We start from the raw sequence: 20,251 nt of genomic DNA, 5'->3' as shown, positions 1-20,251 counted from the left end.
GCGTAATGATAAATGCTTAGATATGCAATTACAGTAGGGCAATACAGGAACTGAGATATAAGATATTTTCTTGAGTATAGAGTGTACCTGAATACAATGCAACTCCTCTCCCTTTTGGGGATTCAATATTATGGAAAAACAATTTTTCATATATTATGCGACCCTTGAAGATACTGGTTAGAATTGATCTTCAGTAACCAATGCTTGTCGCAAGAGGCAACTAACGGGATCGGATGGTCAGGCTCGCTGACATGTCATCGGTTCCCAATTGCGTAGATCGATGCTCATACTGTTGATCACTGGATTGTGTGTTCCAGACTCAATTATTTTCAGACCACCACCACCATATAGCTGGAATATTGCTGAGTGTGGCGTAAAACTAAACTCACTCACTTACTCCTATATTATGCTCAGACAAAAACACTACATCGTACCCCTTCAGCAAACTTTGGTATGAATGAACATATGTTAACAAAGTTGGTCAATAAAACTGTGAAATTTGAGATAAAACATTTCAGTTCAGCTAGGCATTGTTTTATATTTACAGATTGAGGGTACGGTGTGTTTATTCTCGAAAACTAAAGAGGACATGTTTGAGATGATCATGTTTCAGGAATAAAATATTTCAATATACAGTTGTTTTTGTTGCAGTTTTACTACTGAGAATTTTCCTGGTAGTCTTACTACGTCCCTTTACCATGTTTACCTTTTATAATGTTACAGTTTTATACCTTAGTATGAACATTTATATTAGATGCAGTTCCTTTCCTGTATTGTGAGGTTCTATTTCAATCACAGTCTATTGCTCATTTTCAGGTAATTTCAGTTAATGAAACACATATTCGTGGAAAAGCAGTTTGTGTCTAACAAATGCATATTTCCCTAATCCACTTGCGAGATCATCAGGTATACATTCCTGTACAAATATCTATAGTTTACATTGGGAGTGTAACACGTCAGTGGATCTCATCAACTCAGATTCAATGTTCACATAAAATTGACTACTATATATTAAACATGTGTTTAGAAGATGTGTTATTTTCTGATTTATATTAATGTTTTACGTGGACACAGCACGCTTGTTTTTGTTCATTCTTATATTCTTGATCAGTGTATTATCACAAGAATATGCTTGCAACCTCATTAGTCTATGCTTAGCTCTCACCTGCCTGAGTGGTGCATCGGACTACAATCTAAAGACTAAACTAAACGAGATTCTAAATGTTCTTTTTACCATACTGGATACAGTATTTTAACATGCGTCAGAAGAAACTCTCAGACTGGCAGTCTCTAAAGGAAGTAAATGGGGATATTTTTAACCTTAAATTTTACCCTGAAGGCCACAAGTTTAGTGTACTAGCTTTACAGATTTAGACAGGAAAATATCCCTCAGTATGTGTGTCAAAGAAGAAAAAGCAATTCAGATTTTTTGTTATATTTCCTCATCTACTACAAGGAAGCTGGTATGAAGGATATGAAAGTTTTATTTGTTTATTAAATATTGTTGCAAGATTATTCATTGTGGGTCCTAGTTCATGCATTCATTTACACAATTTAATCAGCAGGATTAAGAAAAAGGGTAATTTTGGATTTTAATTCCATTTCATTAGAAGCAGAACCATGAAGCAAGTGAAAAATATGCATCCTTATGTATATCTGAAGACCTAATAATAGAATTACGGTCATGGTTGCCTAAATAATATTTTTCTGAAAAGTGCCTCCATTAATATTTCTTTCTTCATATGAGTAATGTACTGCCTATCAATTTGTACAGTCATCACTTTATTACCTTTATCAGGAAGCTCAGAAATACTACCAGTAATTATAAGAAGTATCTTGGCAAGGTAACAACAAGACTTGGTTGGACCAATGCAGTGCATACTGTAGCATAAACAATGTGTATTCAAACACAGAATGTGGCTGAGCATGCAGCAGCCAGCCTATAGATGCTGATTCAGTGTTACCTCCACATGCTGCCACGTGTCCTTGACGCTGCGGGTACATTACTCAGTTACTGCATTCTGGAGCCCTGCCATGGCATACCACACCCAGACAATATGGCTCCACCAGCAGGCAGTAAGGCAGGCAGAGTTATCTCCCTTCACATGCAGACCATGTGCTTGGGATTCAGTTTGTGTAATATGGAATTGATGATTCAGCATCACATTTTGGGTGAAAAAATATGTTAAGCGCAATATTTGAAAAAGACAAAAACACTCCAAAAAAAACAATTAGATCATATACAAATTAACACCTGAGTATGCAATGTTACCATGAACATTAAAAAAGAAGGTGTTAATTTGTATATATATATGATTGATACTATATTCTGGACCTATAGGAATACAACCATGTGTGTGACATCACTGATGTCATACAGGTTTTAAATTGCTTTTATGCAGAAGTTTTAAGATCATTCCTGAAAGAATTGTATCTGAGGTTTCGGCACAGCAGAAGCTATGAAAGCTGGAGCTGCTTCTTTACTCAGAAGTGAATCTGCCCAAACACTTGGCAAGTCAGTGACATTAGGTCAATGACTTGTGGCAGAGTGAAAGGGGTGATTGCTTTTTTGATAACTAGATGGTAGTTATAATAATGGACATGCTCTTGGCATCATTTCTGTCAAAATAGGTGAGACTAATTAGCATATTCATAAGTTTTGCTAGAATTTAATTCATTTTTATTTATTATCATAATTATTTTATTTGTATGCTATTCATGTTTATTAAACAATATTTGTGGTTCTTAAATTAGGTTTACTCTTCAAAAATGTGTTTTGTGACGTTTGATGATGACCTTTTATGTCAGGATCTGGTTGTAAGGTCAGGCTGACCCTGTACTGTGTTACAACTGATTTTTTGTGTGCATTTGTGGAATCTAATGGGTATAGGCTAGGTCTAACATGACACAGACTTTCCAAACATTACCTTAAGAGCTCAATGGCACTGAAGTAAATATGGAACTATTGAAATAGCTTATTACACATATGGTGACATGGTTAAATAAACTAACATCTAAGAATCAAGTTCACATATTTTAAATCAAAAGAAAATGAAGTTAGTTGAATCTTTAACATGTTAAAAAATAATTACAAAAGAGAAAAGATCTTCAAAGTCAAGTAGCACAGAAATAAAATGAGTATTTATGTAATAAGAAGGCGACTACATTTACCAAGTAAGGGAGATAACTTGTGGCAGCCTAGCTTCATTTGTGAATAACCTATGATTGTTTATTAAATGAAGTCAATGTGTTGGGCGCAAATAGGCCTCTTATTGGCCCACGTCGCCCTAAAACTATAAAACCAACCAACCAAGCTTCATTTGTGGCCCTGTAGTAGCCAAGTGATGAGCTCTTCTGTTGTTGGATTGCCACAATGGGTTTGAGGAAAAGTAACACAAGGTTGCCAGACTGATCATATAATCAACAAGAAACAATTGATTAAACTTAACAAAGTCAAGAGCTCAGTTCTGGTGCTGAAATATTGCTGATGTGATTTTATATCTAGTATAATCAGTTAATCAGTTGCAAAAAAAAATAAAAGGAAAAAAAGAAAATATTCTAAATAGATCTATGTTAAGTTGATTGGATAGGATCTCATAATACTGCCTTGCAAATGGCTATTTGGTTTAGTGTTATGTATTTTCTTAAATAAAGCAATATGAATAAGATATTGAAGTATATGAGGTGGACATGTTTAATTTTGGTGTGTACTTTGCATCGGACATTCTATTATTTTTCTTTTTAAACTTCTTCTAATTTCAGAAAGACAATAAGAAAAGTAATCTTTATAATGTGTTGTATATAATACTGTGTTGTGTCTGTGTTGTGTACAGGTGCAGGCAGCGGGATGATGAAGAACGTTGATAGACTTGTCCGAGGTATCTGGGTGCCCACCACAAATGAACTTTTACAGCCAACTTTGTAAGTATTTTTGTCACCCTGGCATTTTTCCCAGTGACGTTTAGGTTATTTCTATTTGTTATTTTCTGCACAAGCCAATATGCTGAACAATAATATAAGCTCAATATTAACATGTTATGACTGGTTCATTTTGTGATCTAATCAAAGATTCATGTCATAGTTTTATCTGAAATTAATCACATCACCAAACTGAACTGAAGTGTTAACATTTTGTAAAACGATATATTCCATTTTCTTCCTAATTCCATCATGCTTCATATGATTGTTTCATGTGTTTTTATATGACAGAGAAACAGTCATCAAAACCTCAACTCATATTGTGTAGTTTTATTTGCTTTTTATCATTCAACACCAGCTGTTGTGCCCATTTTATCAATGAACCACATATCGAGTTATCTAGGCTCAGCATGCTTGTCATGTAGTTGCTAAAAATGAAACTCTTAACAGTTTATCTTGACAGAAATGTTTCAGTAAGATAACAATAAACAGAACTGACTGGTTTGATGGAAAGCTTTGAGCCTTTACAGTATCCACTTATTGTTATTTGTGGGCTAGACTTGCACAAGTCTCTAACATAATAATTAATAGTATAAATGATCATTTCTAAAAAGATATATTGATAACAGACTGGGGTCCTTAGATAGTCCACTTATCAAGACTTGCCTCTTTAAAGGATAGAATTACTACACATTGGCTTAGCATTTAGTAGTCTTGGAGCAAGGCTATTTATGAGCTGACACGGTGTGCTATATAAAAGTTTGATGGAAGCCAGAATCCCTCTGATATCTACAGAGTAGATTACAAGCAAGTTTCTTGTGTCTACTATGCTGATGTTTTGAGCATGAGCTGGAGCACCTATTTATTTCATTGATTTTGAACAGAGAATTCACCAATAACTCAGGGACATTTGGGCCTATTCGGCATTTGTTCAAACTCCATTATATCTGTAGTTATAGTTAGATAGGCCTGATAGTGGAATTATTTTCTTGATCGTAGTTAAAGGTTTCAATAAAGATTCCATTGTGGAATATAGTTGTAAATCAAGGACAAATTCAGAATGGAACATGCTTTTGAATTTTGCTTTTTACATTTTGCAGAATTTGAAATTTACCGTGAAAGTCAGGGTATGCTGAATTTGCTGTATTGTTGAGAGTTAAAGATTCAGGGTGTTCCTAGATTCAAATACCATAAGGAAAAAAAAAAGATCCCAACTTAGCCAAGTGGTCCATGGCACTAACATTGTGGTGTATTGGATGGTTTGAATCCCAGATTTACATCAATTGTCCGTCAGCATATTGTCATAAATTGTTTTGAGTAGTATTTGTCTTTCCTCCAATAGTATATTGACATGACATGATACAACTGGACATTCACAGCAGCATCAAACCCATCAAGGGCGGTGGGGTAGCCTAGTAGTTAAAGCATTCGCTCATCACCCTGAAGACCTGGGTTTGATTCCCCACATGGGCACAATGTGTGAAGCCCATTTCTGGTGTCCCCTGCAGTGATGTTGCTGGAATATTGTGGAAAATGGTAGCAAACTAAACTCACTCATTAACTTACTCAAACCAACACTCATTCTCTGTTTAACTCCTGTACTGTTTCCCTTGCAGCTACACAAAGGCATCAGCAGTGGCCTCTCTTGTGTTCCTGTTGGAGAGACAGGGACTCATCAGTGTGCCACACCCACTCGTCTATTTCGGAGTTGTCATCTTCTTCATCTACTTCAAGCTGTCGTCAATAATCCTTGGCATTCATGACCCATTCGGGCCCTTCGAGAACTTGTTCTGTGCCATCTTCATGGGCGGAATCTGGGATGCCATGCGCAGAGCTGTAACCAAGGAGCCTAAGAAGGAGGAAGAAAGCAAAGACATGAGGAACGATGTCATCAAGTCAAAAGAGGACAAGAAAAGAGATTGAGAGGAACACAGAGTTGAGGAATGAAGTATAAACAACATACCATGGAATTTGGAAGAAAGATGAACTATGTCTTGATAATCTGAACACAACAGGTTCAGTTCATTTTAGAACTTAATTATAGTTATCTTATGTTAAAGCGTGAGTTTTATTAGTTATTCGGAGATATATGATATATTGTTAAAAATTTAAATGTATGGGAAAATATGATACAAATACATGGGTTATTAGCTAGCTAATGTCATATACTTCATAAAGGGTCCTAGAACTTGATCAAGCAGTGCCTAAGGTTAGGACCCTATATCTTCCAAACAAAATGCCAAAATTCCAAAATGCCTGCAATGGATATAGAGAGTAGTAAAATCTGTATTCCATGCTTCCTGATCCTGCTTCCGAGAATCACAACAGAATATGCCCAGCCCCAACGTATGACCCTATCACCAGTGTCCAGCAGCCCGTACATCCGACTCAGCACAATGCCAGTATCATATTGTTGATATGTATATGAGATTATGTACATAAACATCTCAAAACTAGCGATCACCTGTGTACATTAAGCCATCTGCTGGTCACTGTGATAGGGTCATACGTTACCAAAGACAGTGGTTGGTTAGTATTGCTTAAGAATTTTGTTTATATTTTGTATGGAGGGCATGAATTGGAATCATTTATGTATGTAGTACCCATCTTTGTGGAACTGTATTGTGATAAGAGAATTGATCTGATTTTAATATATTTTTTAGATTACAACTGTCCACCAGATCAAAGGTTTGTTTAGTTGGCGCCCTTAATGGTCAGGTACATGTTAAAGTACATGCTTCAACACAGTAACGATAGATACAGTTTTCTGTGTAGGCGATCTTTCAAAATTGTCACCAGTATGCTGGAAACTGCCTTTAAATAGAAAAAGATTGAATCATTGTGAATCTTGAGAAAATACTTGGTTCATGGGAAAGTATTATCAGCCGTGTTTGAAATTAGGTTGTAAAGTCATGCATTGACAGTCCTGTTAGCTGAAACTTTAGGGTTCCCTGGATTGAAATACCATAGTACCCTAGGAATCTGGATTTAAACACTTTAAGTACTAATAATTAGGACTAAGAATACTCTACATTGTGGTACTATATATCTTGATGGCAATGATACACCATGTGAAATGAAAAAAACGACACTTGCAATGTATTCCATCAGCGAAGAGCATGATCTAATCCTCATCCTGAAATTTGAATTAACGGAATTAATTCGCTTCAGATTTTTACATGACTACAGAAAATATTACTTTTCAAACCAGGGAACCTTTTGTCTGTATAATTATGGTTGATATATATGATATACAGTTCTGTAGTGATTCATCACGTGACATTACGGTACGTATATCATGGAGCAAAGTATCACAATGACCCGATACTAAGGTGAGTCGTTACTGCTCTGAAGCCATTCATCTTGCATATCACCACTACTCTATTGCATATCTCACATGAAACAGACCTCCACTATAAGACAATCCTGAAATATTTTCCTTCAGATTGAAACTTATTTTCACAATAATATTTACATATGAATATATTTTTTCATCCAGTGATGTTAGATGTTTGCTTTGAAAATGTCTTCTTTTATTCTGTTAGATTTTACACACATTTTTCAAGGGTCTGTTTTATCTGCTTATCTGTGGTAAAGGCATTTGGTTTTGTTTATTTACATTTGACATATCAACAAGATTGTCCTTATAGTCCTTATTTGGAACTGACGCAATCCATTTGTTTGGGCAACTTATATAGTCATATGAAATAAGTTACATTCTTTTTGTTATCTAATTAATTTAGTTGAACACTATTAATATATTTTAATCAGATTCCCAAGCATGTATAATTCAATAAACATTTTTAAAAGTATTTTATCATTTTAAAAATAACAAAAACCTTATGTGCAGCCAATGGCTTGTTGGAAGACGACAGCCCTTGCTCACTAGAAATGGTGTTCAAGAATGGAACAGTTTTGCTTTCCATCCTTGCCTTAAAAATGATGATTCTAACTTATAATTCTGTCCATGCTAGATTGTAGCATGTCATCCTGACTCAACTGTTTCTCTTTCCCGTTTGTTCATTATCATATCATGACTTCTAGAATCAGGTTCGATTCATATTGCATTTGTGGATAGTTTCTCTTTTTTGATGGCTTGTGTTGTAGTTGTTTGTATTCAAAGCAAATGTATTTGTTTTATGTTTAACATTTACATGTTTTAAATAAGTTTGTTACATGTGAATGTAAAATGACTATTTGTTTTACAATAGTAGTGATCCTACAATTTGATCTGTAAGAAAATATTTTATTCAGAGTTGCCAAAATGTAAATGCCACATGTTACCAATATCATCATTTTGACACTGTTTTAATAACACTGTTACAAGATTAGAATGGAGATACACACTTTGTATCAGAGAATGGGTTTATTGATGACTTCTGTATTTGGATATGAATATCCATGGTGCCATGTGTATTCTGTATAGGCTTCTGAACAATACTCGGATATCCATTATCATGAAGAACAGAATTCTGTTCATCTCTGTTAACCAGGAATCGTATACAGAGCTGTAGTGTTAGTCTACTGTCAACAGAGCATAATCAAGCCACGGGTCACTTGTAAATCACAGTGTGGACAAACAGCATATCGCCATAGCTCTTGACATAGATATTTTAAAGAGTTTATGGTTATGCTGTTTCATATTTACACCTGTGTCTTGTTAACAATGAAGATATTCAGTATTGTGTGATTGTTGTAGCAGTGTATTTTAGTGTGATCAATTTGCAAATGTGGAATTGTCTTTTATTCCCTCATCAATAAGCTCGGTCTCCAATGGCATAGTCTTCTAACTGCTTAGGTTCTGAACAAACTGGTTGGAACATCCTTAAATCTAGAATGATGGGGTAATTCAGTGTCCTATCAAATACCATGGATTATCCTGTTGCTCCAAATGCGAGATGTCTGGTCAACTATCTTCTTAGTATAGGTTTTTACAACGTTTACCCAGTACATATCTGGATTATGTCATCATTAGTTGGTTACCCCATGGCGATAGTCATTTGAACATGGCTATATGTTTTAGCAATTTAAAGTCTTTAGATAATCTCCCTTCAAGTGTGCAGTGTTGAAAGTTTTGTATATGTAGTCAGTTTGTGATTAGTGAATCGTAGCAAGTCCGTGTTTTCCTACCCGTGGTGTGTCCCTCCCCGACATTCCGTTACAGTACGTACGTGTAATTGTCATCAAAGTGGGTTTCCTTGACAGTTTTGCATATTTTTTATATCTAAATATTGTCAAAGGGTATTGAAATATTTTCAGTGAGAATGTTGTGAATTTTTGTACATAAATAAGGATATACTGTTACTATTTCAAGTTTAATGGCTGAAATTATTTTTCATAGTTGACAGTTCTCATGATTCTTTTGAGAAATCATACTGTATGTGTGTTTTAAAATGATTAATCAGTACCAGTTTTGTAGTCCTTAAGAAACAGTTTTTATCCCTGTCGAGAGATACACAATTGTTTGATCAAAGGGAAGTAACTCTAAAAGACCTCATTCAAACCAAATGACATTGTCCTATTTGCCAGTGATCAATTTGGCCTTGTTAGATTTCCAATACTACTTATAGTGCAACATGGATAGAAGCCAGATGTCTCAATCAGGATAGGGAAACTAGCAGTATTGTGGAGATGTATTGTGTGGTAGACACTCAGTGGAGGAGACAAACCATTTTGGAGCACTTCCTGTTGATAAATGGTTATTTGAAATGGATCTATCTCCAAGTTGTGTGTCATATTTCGAAAGTCCATGACACGCAATAACTGTTTTTTCGAGAGGATGGTTGTTGTTGTGTTGTAGGTGGTAGTGTAGAACGGTAGTGTTGAGCTGCAAGGTGTACTTTAGTCAAATATTTTGTGTGGTTTGGATTACATGAAATCATGTTGATTTACGAACTTGTTTTTATTCAGATGTTGGCAAAATCAGCACATTCTCATGTCCAGTGTGTTAAGAAAAATGTTGATGAAACGACTGGTGCCCAAAATAGCATGGATCAGGTAATTTGAACCTCACAAATGTATATAAATGTATTATTTCAATGTTTCTTCTACTTTTACATGTTTTTTTTCGTTGAAACTGTTGCAGAATTTATTGAGTTCTTGTAGCTTTATTTTACTTACATTTCAGCACTGTGTTGAAGTAACATTATTTGTTTGATTTTATGTGATGTTTTTAGTTACGATTTTTAGGTGTTATGTTTCTGATTTAGAACCCAAATGTAACATGGCTGGATTTGACAGCTGGGTCATCAGTCACACTGACCATAGGACATTGAACTTGACAAGACAAATGTCATATCTGCAATCTAGATCAAAAAGAGTTTGACATTTTTTGACAAATTCATTCCCAGTTGTTGCTTACAAAGCACTGGTTTTGTTGAAATTGTATATGCCTTCATAGTATTTGAATCTTAGTATTTTCTAAGGATTGGTTGTTATTGTTTATGTAATGGATGTCACGATTTGAGTGGAAAGCAGTCTTCAGATATCATATTTAATGATACAGTATATTGGAATTTATTATGAAGGTCTGGTCTAAAATGTATTCAAACTAAATGTTAATGGTGCTAAATTTGGCCAAATTGTCCACAGTAAATAATCTGTTGAATAATTATCTAGTCATGTTATGGAATTGACTGTTTTGCACCTTTGTACCATCCAGGGGAACTATGATGACATTGTTCCAGCATTGTGAAGATCCAATTCCAGTAATGTGTATGGGCTAGGATGTTGCAATAGAAGGCAATCCCACCCAGAAGGGTCATGTTTAACTCTGGAAAACCCAGTACCTTGCAGAGGGATAATAGAAATTGCTACCAGTCATGATCATGAGATTTTGACAGGCATCATGCACTGAATTTGGTGATCTCGTAACCATTTTCCTAAATATGTATTTATTGTTTTGGGAATTGTGTTAAATAGTGACCCAGGATGGGGGTTCCTCTTTGAGCATCAGTGTTACAGACAGGGAAAGATAACTTTGGTGTTCTCTCACTCTCTTGTGTGTACTGAGTGTGTGACCCTCAATGTTGTTACGTTTGAGTTTGACCTATTGTACAACTTTCCACTCTAGGCAGACTTGGACAGTTTCAGACAGATTTAGGTATAGTGTACAGATGATAGATGACAATAAAACACACGATGAAACAAATGTTCTCAGTTTTGTTATATTTTTAATGTTTTCAGGGGGTGGGTGGCAGAAATGTGTTGATGAAATGCCTCTATGCAGTTGAATTATATTTTAATATGATGTTCTCTGAGGTCCGAATACTTACTCAAATGAAGCTGAAGTTCCTGGATCCCAGTGTTATAGAAGGCTTGTTCCTAGTGGCATTAAAAGTTTTCCGCAACAGAAATGCCATCGTCATTTGCATAGTGCTTGCATGACAATTGTTTCTTCAAGTTTGGGAACAGGTGGAAATCTGATAGTGACATATATTAGTGCATGGATTTGGCTAAATGCATTTAGCATTTGCAAATCAAATGACACAGAATCAGTTGCAAAAGATTTGTTTTGATATGATTTGATTCACTCGACCAACCAATCAGAAACAAGGAATTTCCAAATTATATGATGTTTGCAACCTAGATAAGCTATCACATGGAAGCTAATGCTGAACTGAAAGGCATCTCCACTTGGTTTGATATGTGCACATTTGATTAAAGGTATTGTTATATTTTACTGCCTCTTCACACAATCGTAGCACGCCATTGCCTTGATCTCAGCACCATTTATAGTCCGTTTGGGGCTCAAAAGCGGACCGATGAATTGCAATCTAACTCGAAAACTAATAAACATAAAATACTCAATGAAATGCTGATCATAATCAAAACATCATACCCACTCTGTGAGGTTTTTGCAGAAGTTTTGTCCTAAAAATAAAAAAGTTGATTAACAATCTATCATTAAAATATTGACACAGTTCACTGTTTGTTACGAGGGAGGAGTGCAGAGAAAGGGACAGCCAGGTGTTCGAGAACGGATGGAGACGGCACAGCACAGGTTAATGAATAAATAACTTTGTCTGTGAACGTGCTTCTCGAACACCAGGCTGTCCCTTTCTCTGCACTCCTCCCTCGTAACAAACAGTGAACTGTGTCAATATGAGTGGGTATGATGTTTTGATTATGATCAGCGTTTCATTGAGTATTTTATGTTTATTAGTTTTCGAGTTAGATCGCAAATCATCGGCCCGCTTTTGAGCCAAACGGACTGTAGAAATAAACCGCAGATCAAATGTCGTTTCATTTATTTACGCAAGCACCTGCTGTAATCATTGTTTGGTACTGATTCATGGACAGAAGTTTAGGAAATAGTCGGAGACATATAGTGGACTAGACTCCCAGCGTGCTTTAATATAGGTATGGAAAGGGTTTTGGGTGACTGTATTTAATTTCCACAGTTTGCACTACTATTTGCTAGCATGTCTCCATGTTAGTGGTGGTTCATCCTTAAGTGAGCCTCGGCCTGCGAGGTTGTTTTAGATGATTGATGTAAACGATACCTGCGTCACTGTTAATACAGTTAAATGCATTTAGCAAGATCCACGCATTACTATATCTTAGTATGCAGAAGGGGGTGACGTTGAGCGAATTCCTCTACTTAAACCGTGGGATTGGATGCATAACACAGTCAACCTCATTCTGTCAAACTTGTGAGTACGGAATTTCAGGTTGTCTCGAACTCTTTACTGAGTACAACCAATTGTTATCGCTAAACAATTACAAAGTAATGAGAAAAGCTTCATGTCTGAAAACTCTGTCGGAGAAGTAAGCCCCCGGGTCGTCTTTCACCTTGAGCGGATCAACATGTTAGGTGACATAAGTAATATGATCATCATTACACTGTGCAGCGTGTAACGTGTGTGAGTAAGTATAGTTTTAGGCCGCTTTTAGCAATATTCCAGCAATATCACGGCGGGGGACACAAGAAATGGGCTTCACACATTGTACCCATGTGGGGAATCAAACCAGGGTCTTCAGCGTGACGAGCGAATGCTTTAACCATAAGGCTACCCCACCGCCCCTATGTGTAACATATCTTACTAGAATTCGAGAGAACAACATCAGAAAACGTCTCGCATGGGCAAGAGGGCAGAGGTACAAAACTGTGGATAAATACTGGAATAGAGTAATATTCAGTGATGAATGCAAGGTTATTCTTGGAGAAAATAATCGTGTCTATATTTGGAGACAGCCCGGCGAAGAGTACCTACCCGAATGCCTGTGTCCAGGTCGGCAGCCTCGAGTGGGTTTGATGATATGGGCTTGCATTACTTGGCATGGTGTCGGAACTTTGACTGTTGTTAACGGCAATATAAATGCCCAGAAATATAAAGACATAATTGATTCTCACCTCTGGCCTGTTGTAGCACGTTATTTTCCTGGAAATAATTATATCTTCCAAGACGACAATGCCCCTGTGCATCGGGCCCGAATTGTACAGAACTATAGACAAAACAATGGCATAAATGGCATGGTATGGCCTGCACAATCACCGGATGCAAATATAATTGAAAATTGTTGGTTGATGTTGAAAAACAAGTTGGCCGCACGCCGACAACATATTCAGTCGGCAGCTGATCTCGAGAGAGAAATCAGGGATATCTGGCAAAATACAACGGTTAACAACATACAGAACTTGTACAGATCAATTCCACGGGGAATAGTGAAAATTCTGAGGAACAAGGGTCATATAACCAACTATTGAGGTAAGTCACCCTTTATTTCATGCTCTATCACCATTTGAATAAACCGCGCTGACAGGAGGCGTCGCACTCGGCCGCCATCAATGTAGGTAATATTGTGGCCACCCGCTGTATGTGTGCGAAAAGGATTATACAACGTAGCGATTTGCTAATGGCTGGACTAATTGCATCAGCTTTTTACTTAAGTTCTACCCGTGAAGATCCAAGTTTGAATTGATCTTCTGCAACCCATACTACACTACTACACACCCCACCACCCCACCCCCTTACAACAATTGTTAATATACTGTCATTGTTAAGACACTAGATATACATAATCAGTTGGTAAAGGTAACCAGCCAAAAGTCAAAAGCCAAAGACACAACTTTTGACTTTGACACCGAGTGTTAATACAGTTTGTTTTCGAAATACTATGATATAAATTCTGGCCGATGAAATTTTGTGATGTTTGGTTGGTTGGTTGGTTGTTGTTTAACGCTACACTCAGCAAATATTCTAGTAATATGGCAGCGGTCTGTAAATGATCAAGTCTGGACTAGACAATCCAATGACCAACAACATGAGCATCGATCTACGCAACTGGAATACGATGACGTGTCAACCATGTCAGCGAGCCTGACCACCAGATCCCGTTAGCCGCCTCTTACGACAAGCATGGGTTACTGAAGGTTCATTCTAACCCGCACCTTCACGGGTACAATACATTAAGAAACAAGAAAGATATACAGATTTCATTCTTTATTAGCTCCATTTCAAATGAGTAGGCTTTAGGATAGGAGCTGTCCCAAATGTCTGCTTTACATGTTGTGCTAATTGTATTATTGCCCTTCCCCAACGTCCTGTCCTTCACTCTCTACATCAGATGTCATGTCTTCATGATCATCATCGGGGGCGATGGGGTAGCCTAGTGGTTAAAGCGTTGGCTCGTCACGCCGAAGATCCGGGTTCGAATCCCCACATGGGTACATTGTGTGAAGCCCATTTCTGGTTTTCCCCCGCTGTGATGTTGCTGAAATATTGCTAAAAGCGGCGTAAAACTGAACTCAGTCAGTCAGTCATAATCATCATCAATTAAGTCTTCTACCCAAGATTTATATTGGTACAGTTTGGAAAACACGTCATGATACAGATTATTCGTGTCTTGTACTCGTTTCAGTATTCCTTGTGTCTTTGGACCCAACTGCATATGATACAGATAAGTAATAAATCGGGCATACGTCTCTTTAAACGTGCTCCAGATGAATTTCTTCAGTTTGGCTTGTATCATGTCTTTGTGTAACCCTCTTCTCATGTACAGCTGTCGTTTCTCATCCAAAAAGTCTTTATTCAGCTCACGCGTCCGTGAATACATTTGTCTTATACCTTGCTCCTCGAGATCAACTATGTTATTTTTCCTATTGCCATGTGTGACATCGTTTAACGATTCATCATCATCAGTTTCCATTTCAGGACATTGTTTATCATGTAAATGTCTTTGTAAGTTGTGGTTATTGCTAAACACTTGACCGCAATAGTCACAATCTGACAGAGGACGTGGTCTCTTCACAGCAGAGAAGTTATCGTCTTCCTCCCACTTCCTTTTAACTTGGGGTATTCCAGGTGGACCCACTGAAGACTTTTCAGGACACCAGTTTCTTCTGTGTTTTTGCAAATCATGCACATCTTGAAACACGAGTCCACAGTCATCACAAGATGGCATTGTTGGGAGGTTTTCTTTACACGTCTGCTCACTCTGAACGTCTAACTCGGACTGAATTGTCCTAGCTTGGAGGCCTCCTTTTAAACTGAATACGTTGGGACAAAGTCGCAAATGGGGAAGTGTTTGGAGTTTTAGATCAACCAACAAGTATCCATAAGGTTTCTGGGTGGCCCTTAGAAATGGCTCCATGAAATGGTCTGTGTTACCTGGAAACATTTGCCTCGCCAAAGTCATGACGGGTTGTTGGTCAATAGGGTTGTTGAACAGAAGCAGATAATGACAGTTTCTTCGTTGTGTGGGATCCTTACTGTAATACAAATTCTGGTTCAAGGCTATCACTGAGAGATTACGATGATGACTTCCTTCGGTAAAAAGATCTGTAATGCTTGGATCTTTGCTGGCAGTAGACATTAAGACTGGGGTCCAGAAACGAATCCTTTTCGATGTGAGAAGGAATGCCTTGATGAAATTCAACATATGGATAAACACAGGCTTGAATGGTGTTATACAGTGGCTGCCATCGTTTGTAGAGCCATAAAATACATTCAGGATAAGGTTTAATGTTCATCCTTTCTAGAAGCTGCTTCACTAAGTAGGTTTTCCCACAGGAGGTGGGCCCTGAGACGATCATGGTAAATGGATTTAGGAGCCTAAATTCTTCCCATGACTGGCTAATACTTTCTGATAAAAGTGGTTGCACTGGTTGCATCATAGGTGATGGTACTTGTGGTGGTGGTGGTGGTGGTGGTGCTTGTGGTGGTGTTTGTGGTGGTGCTGGTGCTGCTTGTGGTGGTGGTGGTCGCTGCATTGCTCGTCTGTGTTGATTCCTGAAATGTCTAAGCATGACGTCCCTTCTGGAAAAAATCTGATTGCACACGGGGCACGTTGTTGACTGCTTTGTGGTCCGAGTCTAAATGGCAGGGAACCATGTCTACAGGCTGCTTTTATCTAAAAAGTCGTCTTCCGTTTCTTCATGGGAATCTGGGAGGAACTTCCAGCTTTAGATCCCCCTTTCTTCTGCATCTGAATAAGAGCCTTGGCCTGTTCGACCACTTGTTGAGTAGGAGTAACAAAATTAATCGTAGGTTGCTCTGAAGTTTCTTTTGGTTTACCTTTCTTCCACTCTGGGTCATACAGTTCCAAATATCGATCGACAGACATCATGGCAGATATTTCTCCTCCACCCATTATAAAATGATAAGGATCTCCTTTCCCTTCAGCATGTAAAACCGTGTCCATTTATCGGCATCGGGTACGAAGAGTTTGTATTGTGGATTATTCATGATGAAAACGGGAGTGACTTGAGGTAATGTGTCACTGTCATTGGTCCACAGCTAAATGAAGCTAGATAGCCCTCGTGGCATGTTATATATAGATATCCACGGTTTGAATTGACCTTTCATGGCTTGGTGTAGCTTTCATCATCACTGCCAGGATGGTCATACATGCTCTTTCCCCGGATTGACAAACTAAACCTGAGCCGGGTGTACCAGATGTACTAAGCCAATGCTCTATCAAACAACCAGGCATTTTGAATGGCCTCATCTCTAAGTGCATTGACAAACTGTGGTTTCAAAACAAATGCTACGATAGGCATGTATCTGGCAAAAAGACTCTTCCACATACTGTCTGTCGTTCAAAGGGGTGAACTAATCTTCGTAACACAGCTAGGTAGTTATTTCTATCATTTTCCCTCAGGAAACGACGCCTTTCATATCGAGTCACTGGTAATCTTCCCTTTAATAACCTATTGATAATACCATTGACGGCAAGAATCTGTTCTCTGTTCATTTCTAAGATGTCTTGTCGAATCTCCTCAATGTCTTGAAACATTAACATGAACCTTAAAAATTCGTAATGTTTCAACACGTACCTAGCCATAATAATTCTAGCAAACAAACTCTTATCGTGGTTGGGATCTCAATGAGATTAGTATTTGAGTCAACCTCTATTTATACATCAACAAAAGACTATACATAGACAACCAATGCATATGTACTCTTAACATTGATTTTTCTAATATTCACACATTTTACATCACACTCTTGGTTGCAAATCCACATGACTACCCCAGCAGGTCATATTTTTCTGAGGTACTCCCACCAGGGCCAAATACGGACAGTCTGGAGACCATTTTTCATGTTCGACCCCGGGATCGTCATCTACTTCCCAGTTCTTGAGAACGAGACCACATTGAAAACACTTGCAAGTGTCCCCTCTGATTAAGTACACAAATCCGGCCTGGGCCATGCGACTAGGACTCTATTTCATCTGCACTGGCCAGTCCTTAAACGAATCGAGTCTTTTCTGGAATGAAGTCCATTCAGTACTGATTGCACAGCAATCGAGTGTCTTGTCGAGTGGGTAATGTCCACACACATCGACGATATCCCAGAGCAGTGGTAACACGTCCGCACAGTACAGTGTCTAAACCAAGAATGGCTTTACACCCAGTGACTAGTCACTAGGGTTACAGAAGGAACACATGAGGTACCCTATCTGGTTTTGATGATCCTCTTGTCCCATACAAGGAACCATCTCTTTCAGTTCTGGCACGAAATCTGTCATCACATCACAACAGTCTCTCGGTTTCTGCCATTGTTGTTTGGATAACAAGATACCCTTAGCCGTAGGTACCACTCTTCCCAGGTGTTCATATTTCTCCCACTGTCGTAGATCCACACCACCATTTGGATCCAAAGTAGCATACATATTGGCTCCAACATGAGCATAATCATGGGTCCTTCCTTGATCGATGGCCTCCTGAAGCTTGAAATGGACTCCACTAAGTTCCAGCCAATGTTTCAAACTCAGGACAATACCACGTTTGGTAGGATAACTTCTCCCACTAGGATATACATCGTACTTCCTTACATGAATGTTCAGTTCATCATTCCACATCTTGGCCGTCACAAATACGTCATTGCCTAAGTCTATATGACAACGAGGATCCTGTAGCTCTGTCTTGTCTGTCTCTAATTCCTACAATGTCATGGCCTGTATCTCTCCGCATTCCTCCAAAGCTTTACAGAAGAGGGTGTAGGCTTCTGGTCCCCACCGGGGAAGGGTATCTAATAAAGCTCTGACCCGGTCAAAGGAGGTTTGTGGTTTCTCGATAATCTCGGCTTTCATGAGGCAAGTGAGAACTTTAAACTGTAACAGTTTGTCGACCACCTCTTGTACTGGCTGTATAGCTTGCACTAGGCCGGAGTAATTCTTCCTCAGGATATCACGGTGAGCGGCTTCCATCTTCGAGGTAAACGGCTACCAGAATCAGTAGAGTCAAGAGGATGCGTGCCTTGTCTCTTGCGACTGAATGACATGGGGACTGTTCGGAGGCCTTGTATTGCCCACACACGAGTCTAAAAATACCTCTGGGAAAGTACCACGGTCAGCTCAATGTGAAATGAGGTCAACCTGAAGGTCACACACTCACCGGAAGGGGACTCCCGGAGGAGGATGGGTCACACAAAGGTCACACCTATGTTACGTCATAAAAAGAAAATGGCGGATATTCTGTTCACCCCTCCCCCCCCTTTACAACAAACAATGGACTTTGCATATTATTATGTATATGAAATTCGCTATTGAAATCATTCTTCATTTCTATTGATTCAGTTATCCATTATTAGGTGAATTGCTATAAGTAGCGATCGATTTGTAACGAACCCTCAATGTTCACCTGTAAGCGCACACCCTCCCTATACCTCCATACAGTCAGTAGAGAACATTTGGACACTCCATAAGCTCTATGTAGTAATTTTTAACCGATCGTTAGGAAAATTAAGTGAGCACTAGACACTTGGGACTTCTGTAAAACGTTTTTACATCAATCAGTGACTTACCTTCAACGAAGGTCTGGGTTAGAATTGGTCTTCAGTAACCCATGCTTGTCGTAAGAGACGACTAACGGGATCGGGTGGTCAGGCTCGCTGACTTGGTTGACACATGTCGTCGTATCCAAATTCCGTAGATCAATGCTAATGCTGTTGATCACTGGATTGTCCAGACTCGATTATTTCCAGACCGCCGCCATATAGCTGGAATATTGCTGAGTGCGGCGTAAAACCTAAACTCACTCACCGTCAACGTTTATTATGTATGCCATACAGAATAACGAAATACGAACAAATGGATTCCTACTGTTTTAATGTCAAGATAGTCTATCACAACACACCAACATTCTCTCTGACTGAATTCCCCATTATCCGTACCTTGATGTCCTTGAGTGTTTGGTAGACCGTAAACACCTAGTTTCAGCATTACGACCGTGTGTGCGAGCTCAGGTGGCATTCATAGCCAGACCACATTGTATCGATTTCTATGTGAGCGATAATGACACACACCTCATGTCATAATGAATATATACGGATGATTGGGTGTCTTCACCTTTACGTACGACAGTGGCTTAGTTCTTAGTCGACTTGCTTAGTTATAAGCCGAAGTTTAGACTTGTGCCAGTTATATTCGGAAATAATTTTCATGAAGTCAGTTAGGATGGATCTTTGTAAAATTTGACAGGCAAATGTAAAATCATCTCTGCTTTACGCACATAATTTCTGTTCAATTTTCCCGACCGCTATTTAACTAATGACATCACATTTATTAACTTACGTATGGTTCCACAATGCACAATCCCATAGGCCGCCATGTTAAAGGAGATCAAGGCACTGTACATAGGTTGATTAAATTGTTGCCATTCGATACTTAAGAAACGGGAAATTAAAAAGAAATTATGTGATTGTAGGTAAGATGATTCCTCACAAATGTGCAAAATTTGGCTTGGATCTTACGAAAATCAATTCATGATTTATGCTACACAAAAGTAACATGTAAGTATGTGGAAATTACATCAAGTACTCGAACATAACTGGCACGGGTCTGTACATGATCGTAACCCCCACCCTCCAAACAAAACAAACAAACC

The 20,251-nt window shown here is 38.3% G+C and overlaps 2 protein-coding genes across 2 annotated transcripts in view; one reads left to right on the top strand and one right to left on the bottom strand.

The window, feature by feature from the left end:
* Nucleotides 1–11,068, top strand: part of LOC124253622 (trimeric intracellular cation channel type 1B.1-like) — a 40,870-nt gene extending 29,802 nt beyond the window's left edge. The window contains exons 4-5 of the mRNA XM_046687465.1: nt 3,834–3,921; nt 5,535–11,068. Of these exons, the coding sequence (XP_046543421.1) occupies nt 3,834–3,921; nt 5,535–5,841 (395 nt within the window). The 3' untranslated portion in view covers nt 5,842–11,068. The remainder of the gene's footprint in view (nt 1–3,833; nt 3,922–5,534) is intronic.
* Nucleotides 11,069–16,160: 5,092 nt separating this feature from the next.
* LOC124265992 lies at nt 16,161–18,573 on the bottom strand. Its single transcript, XM_046700815.1, has 3 exons — nt 18,412–18,573; nt 17,790–18,306; nt 16,161–16,234 (listed from the first exon to the last, which is right to left on the bottom strand). Exons 1-3 carry the CDS (start codon nt 18,571–18,573, stop codon nt 16,161–16,163), a joined length of 753 nt encoding a protein of 250 aa, XP_046556771.1.
* Between the last annotated feature and the right edge of the window lie 1,678 nt (nt 18,574–20,251).

This window comes from Haliotis rubra, unplaced genomic scaffold (genome assembly GCF_003918875.1).
Source record: "Haliotis rubra isolate DU_JTF1 unplaced genomic scaffold, ASM391887v1 Scf10, whole genome shotgun sequence".
In the NCBI taxonomy this organism is placed as follows: domain Eukaryota; kingdom Metazoa; phylum Mollusca; class Gastropoda; order Lepetellida; family Haliotidae; genus Haliotis; species Haliotis rubra.
Note: the sequence above shows the minus strand (reverse complement) of the source record. Positions and strands in the feature narration are given on the sequence as shown.